The sequence below is a fragment of the Lonchura striata genome, chromosome 16 (assembly GCF_046129695.1).
Source record: "Lonchura striata isolate bLonStr1 chromosome 16, bLonStr1.mat, whole genome shotgun sequence".
NCBI lineage: Eukaryota > Metazoa > Chordata > Aves > Passeriformes > Estrildidae > Lonchura > Lonchura striata.
The window spans coordinates 10,601,579-10,607,108 of record NC_134618.1 but is presented as its reverse complement, the minus strand read 5'-3'; the positions used below and the strand labels follow the sequence as shown (position 1 = coordinate 10,607,108).

The 5,530-nt window shown below is 40.9% G+C and overlaps 1 protein-coding gene across 2 annotated transcripts in view; it reads right to left on the bottom strand.

The window, feature by feature from the left end:
* Positions 1-795: 795 nt before the first annotated feature.
* Positions 796-5,530, bottom strand: part of MOSMO (modulator of smoothened) — a 31,232-nt gene continuing 26,497 nt past the window's right edge. For both annotated transcript variants that reach the window (XM_021539777.3, XM_077786870.1), the window contains one exon: positions 796-4,601. In XM_021539777.3, coding sequence (XP_021395452.1) covers positions 4,417-4,601 — 185 coding nt within the window. In that variant the 3' untranslated portion in view covers positions 796-4,416. The remainder of the gene's footprint in view (positions 4,602-5,530) is intronic.

The following is a 5,530-nucleotide window of genomic DNA, read 5'->3' as shown; positions in this document are numbered from 1 at the left end:
CGCAGAGCGGCGGCGGGAGCTGAGCCGGCCGGGCTGGCATCGGGTGGGCGAGCTGCCCTCGGGTTTAGGCGCGGGACGAGTCGTGCAAAAACCATTAAACGCCGGTTTTCTCTTGGCTGGGCTCCCCCCAGCCCAGGCCACCCGGGCCCTCCGGCTCCCAGCGGGTGTCAGCGCAGCCCCTGCCCTCCCGAGACCCTGCTCAGCTCCCGGGGGAAGGACCTCGGGTCCCGACCCGTGCCCGAGACTCACCTCACCCACCGGGACAGACCCCCCGGCTCCTCCGACCCCGCGCTGCCCGGTCCCGGCCGCTCAGACTCACCTGACGGGGCAAAGGCTCTGCCCTGCACCCGCCTCCCTCACACCGCGCCAGGGACAGCGGCTCCCCAAACCCCTCAGCGCCTCCCGGCACTGCCCCGACCCTTCCCTCGTGCGGGACCGGCGGCGGACGGCCCCAGCCCGGTCCCCGCCGCTGTTGCGGCGTTGCCGGTGGAGACGGGGCCGACCCCAGTGCGCCGCTTCCCGCCGCCTGAGGGCGCCGGTGGGCGGGAGGCGAGGGGCCCCGCAGGGCGTGAGGGGACACAGCTGAGGGGACACACACACACACCTGAGGAAGGACACACACACACACACCTGAGGGTGGGGCACACCTGAGGGGGGACAGACACACCTGAGGGGGTCACACACACACACCTGAGGTGGACACACACACACACCTGAGGGGGACACAAACACACCTGAGGGGGGGCACACCTGTGTGCGGGGTCGGTTCCAGTCAGCACAGCCGGAGCCAGTCACTTTAGTAGACAATTTATTTTGATAAACTTGCTCAATAACAAAAATACAAGTGAAGAAAATTATGTTCATTTTATACAGTTTGTATTAACATTTGTTCGGAAATCATTAATTGAAAAAATGCTCTAACCAATAGAAAACAACCCTCAGTAAAGGCCGGGGGGCGCAGGCGGTGGGCCCGGCCTCGAGCCCAGGCAGGACAGCACACCTGCAGACACTATTTCCTTCATTATGGTCATCCTTCACAAAGGTTTTAAAGGACAGCTTCCATTTTCTCGTGTGTGTGTGTGTGTGTGGGCAAACAGGAACCTACAGTTCTGGAGTGGTTAAACGGCGTCTCGGGAACACAGGGACGGCAGGAGAGCCGGGGCTGGGAGTGTGGCACACTGCCCGTGCCTTCGGGACACCGGCATCGCTCTCCAGCTGGGTTAACAGCGCAAAAAACACTTTAAATGGTTAGGCTGGTGTGTTCTGGGAAGCACACCCTCCCCAGGTCTGAGCCAAACAGCTTCCAGGTGATAATTTCAGCTGAGCTCAGTAAGATTTACACAGACAAATTTACTGTTTTTTCCTTCTGAAAGTATTTTCAGTTTCCAATCTTACATTTTGTTAGCCAAATAAATGACAAAGTGTGCACAAATTACATTATGATGGGGTATCAAACCTTAGGGAGGATGTAGAAGCAAAAGAATAAATGGAATTCTCTAGTGATGTATGAAATGAGCTGTCCTTCAAAAAGTTAAAAAATGATGGCAGAATCAGAAAAGTTTATGTAAACACTCAACATAAATATGGGATTACCTTTGGAGAAGATTCATATGGAAACATTTGCTTTTCATGAACTGAAAAAGTCTACAGATGTTTAGGCATGTTCAATACGAACTTCCTGTAGTTAAAAACAAAACCTTGTGCAAATAAAACCTATAAATAGTCTTCAGCAGATTTTACAGTGATGCTCTTAGGTATGAAAAGAATGCACACAACTTTAAAACAAAAGTAACAGACATAAGTTTGACAAATGATTGCACCATAAAACAGTGTTTTATATACAGTTTACAAGATATGATTTTTCGCTATAAATTAATACTGTACTATATAGTACTTAGTGACCTTATTAAAAGCAACTGTTGACAGCTGTCTCTTCAATTACTGGTTTGGGTTTTTTAAAATGCATTTGGCCACATCTATTTCTGGATTTGAAATTCTCAAATATTTAATAAATCTATTTGATAAACCTTTGCTAACATTTAATAATTCATAGCAATAGCACTGGCATATCAGATCCATTTCCAGTCAGCCAGCCACAGTCTGGGTATGCTCCAAGTGTTTTTGCTTTTTTAAAAATTATTATTATGATCCATTCAACCAAAGCCTAACATGATGTTACAATAACTGTAATAAGTAAGTTGGAGGGGCGGGAAGGGAAAGAAATTTTAGCAGCTTAGAAACTCTCCCCACCCCCCAGCTGTGTTCCAGTCACAAAAATCTTGAACTATTTACAAGTGTAACATTTCTGAATATGTAATTTATAATCCAAGTTTTAATGAATACTTTATCTTAGGACACAGTAGTGATAACACCAAAATTTTGAAGATATCAAGCAGTTGAACCCTGCCTTTTACCTCCACCTCTATCATTAGGGGCCTCAGACTGCCCATGCAGATGAAGGCTTAAATTAGGAACCAAATTATAGCTAAACCATGACTTCCGAGTAAGTGCTTGGCTGTATTTACAGATTAGTATACTTTGGAAAAATTTAGTGATCCATAAACATTCCATTCTACCTGTGAATGAGCTGACTGGAAAAAAAAAATACTTAGAAACCATTCCAGTGGCAAGTTTGGTCAAAAATTTCAAAAGAAAATATACATCAACAAATTACATTTTTGTACATTTTTGTATTGGGGAGGGGAAAGAAATGGAGAAAGGCAGGGACCCACTATGTTCTGAATGGCACAGAGTTTAAAATAATTGTGCAAACTGTGTTAAACACTCCAGCTTATCTGGTGATTACTTTGGAAACTGCTGATTTCATTTTAACAAAAATTTCATCCTAAAGTGACTGTTTATTAATAATGCAGTTCCTCTAGTAAGCTCAATGAAGCAGTGCTTAAAACAGAGAATTTTTGTTTTCAGTATTAATCTCAGGCAAACTATATATTAACTGGAAAACAAATACTGATAGTGTAGGCAGCTTCCCTGGAACACCAACCTAGTAGTGAATTAAGATGTCTGTGGATTCAATGGTTTATCCTTGTATTGAAAAATAAAACTAATTTAGTGAGGAATATTTACTCCAAATTTTGGTGGCCATTAAATCTACATTTAAAATAACTTTAGTAAACAAGGCATACATTTTTAACAATTATATTGCTCATTTTTTTGGCAAAGATGAATTAAAACTCAGCTGAAAATAAATTCATCCATCTCTGCAGTGGGATAGTGTTTGCATTACTTTAAACGTTGCATTTTATATGTGCTACAAGAAATGCTTACCTATGGTAATATGCTGTGCTTGAACATGTATGAATGCTAATGTAACAATGAAGTAGAAAAAAGAGATTTTTCTGTACAACAGTTGCTAATAATTTAAATAGTGTCAGTTTCCCAAAATTAGGATTTTAAGGTATGACATGATCTCACCTTCTACCCTCATATACAAATAAATTACCATAAAAAGAATTTTAGCTTAACTTAAAATTGCACCTAGAAAGGCATGGGATCGTTTGTACCTATTACAAAAAACTGTTAAAATCAAGGGCTGCTACAAAGAATGAGGTAAACTGAAGACTCTCAGCTATGTGGCCTTCAGAAAAATGGCTTTTTTCTATTGAGTTCTAGTTTTGCACACCACAGTGTTTTGCTAGCAAAGCATTCTGAGTTCTTTTCCAGGAATCATTTGTGTGTATATACATATATATACATATGTGTATACACACACACACACACACACACATACACACACACTGTATACTGCATCAGCAAAATATATATATATATTTATATATATATATTTATATAAATATAAGGACGAAATCCCCCTCTAAAATGTTCCTTAGGGTTTCCTAGAGCTAGTGGGGGAGCAGGGGATGTATGTCTTTTTGCTGTTACATACATTGAGAGAACATGTTTTGATCTATTGGCTTCTTGGTGCAGTAATGCAAGATTGATCCACATTGGTGCCAAAGGCTTTGCTCATTAGAAGGAAGATGTAAAACACTAATCTCCTAAACAGTGAGGCCAGCCTCACTTGAGTTCCTCCACAACCCTCTGGTCCACCACAAAGTTCATAAATACTTTGACTTCCAAATTGTTAGACGTTAAAAACAGGAACAGTCCAGTAATGTGAGGCGTTATGCTCGTCAGTGTAAAGCATTCTTCACTAGTTCCTATCACAGTGCAGACCTGACTGCATTGAAGTATGCTCAGGAGATTAGTCAACGTGGTCTGTATTTGGTTATGGGAAAGGCTCTCCTTTTTTTCATCCAAAGTGCATAGTGAGAACAAGTCAAAGCATTCCTCTTTTCAGTCAGTGTTTGATAGTCTGATTTAGGCATCCTCCTGAGAATGCAATTCTGATATCTTGCTCTTTTCCAAAATAAAGTCCTGCATTCCAGACATTCATCAGCCAGGTAAACAGACTTTGCCAGCAAATAGAAGTCCCACTATTGTAAAGAAAATGGATAAGACAAACAGTACATACGAAGACCCAACCACTGTGTTATTGGGTAATTTATACGGTTGACCTCCAACTTCATTGATGTAAAATCCTATTGGAAATATTAGGGCTGCCATACAGAATAGAATCACTGCAAAGAAAAGAAAAAAACAGTCACTGATGTGTTAAAGTGAAAATATTTACCTATTCACAGAGTGCTTCACAAAAACAAGCAAAATATCCTGACTGAAGAGCTGATAACTTGCTTGAAATGACTGAGTAGGCTTTATGATGCTTTCAAAACATCCCTCATCTACTCCCAAGAAAGACTAAAAGTCCCCAATTTTGACTGTAATTTCAGTTCTGCTGACTATATTGTGAACCCTCTTTACAGAAGAAAAGTTGGTAGATATACTTCTATCACCATCTCAAAGCTCAGTCATTTCTTCTCCAGTTATTTTAGAGTCATTTTGCTCAGTCAAGATTAAGTAACATTCAACATTGAAGAAACCTTTTCTATTATCAATTGTCTTTTTCCAACTGTAGTTGCCCTCTCCCATTCTTCACACATTCATTTTCTGTAAAAGCTTTGCTAAAAATAGATAACAGTCAGACTGTCGTTACAGTTTCTTAATATTAAAAGATACCAGTTTCCTAACATTATATGAATGTTTCCTTAGATAATGAAATATCCTTAGAATTTCTCATTGTAATACAATGAAATCAAAGTTTTCTGATTCAGTTTAGTTCAAACTTCTTAGTGAAAAACTAAATTCAGACTCTGTGAACAAAGAGACCAAGCAATGAGGGTTTTTGTTTTTATTTCACTTCAAACTCATGTATATGTTTTATTCTTGCAAATGAGTCTGTATGAAAGAAGAAATCCAGAACTCCTGCTAAAAAATTACATTACAGATTTCACAGGCTTTCAAGTATCAACAGTAGCCAAGATTCCTCACAGCACATTTCAATATCCTGATCACACCCAGGAGAGAACATCCAGTGTTGTTTCCCAAATGAAAACTTCAATGTTTCTGTAGCACACCTTTGGAAAAGTAACCCAGTTGAGTTTGGATGTAG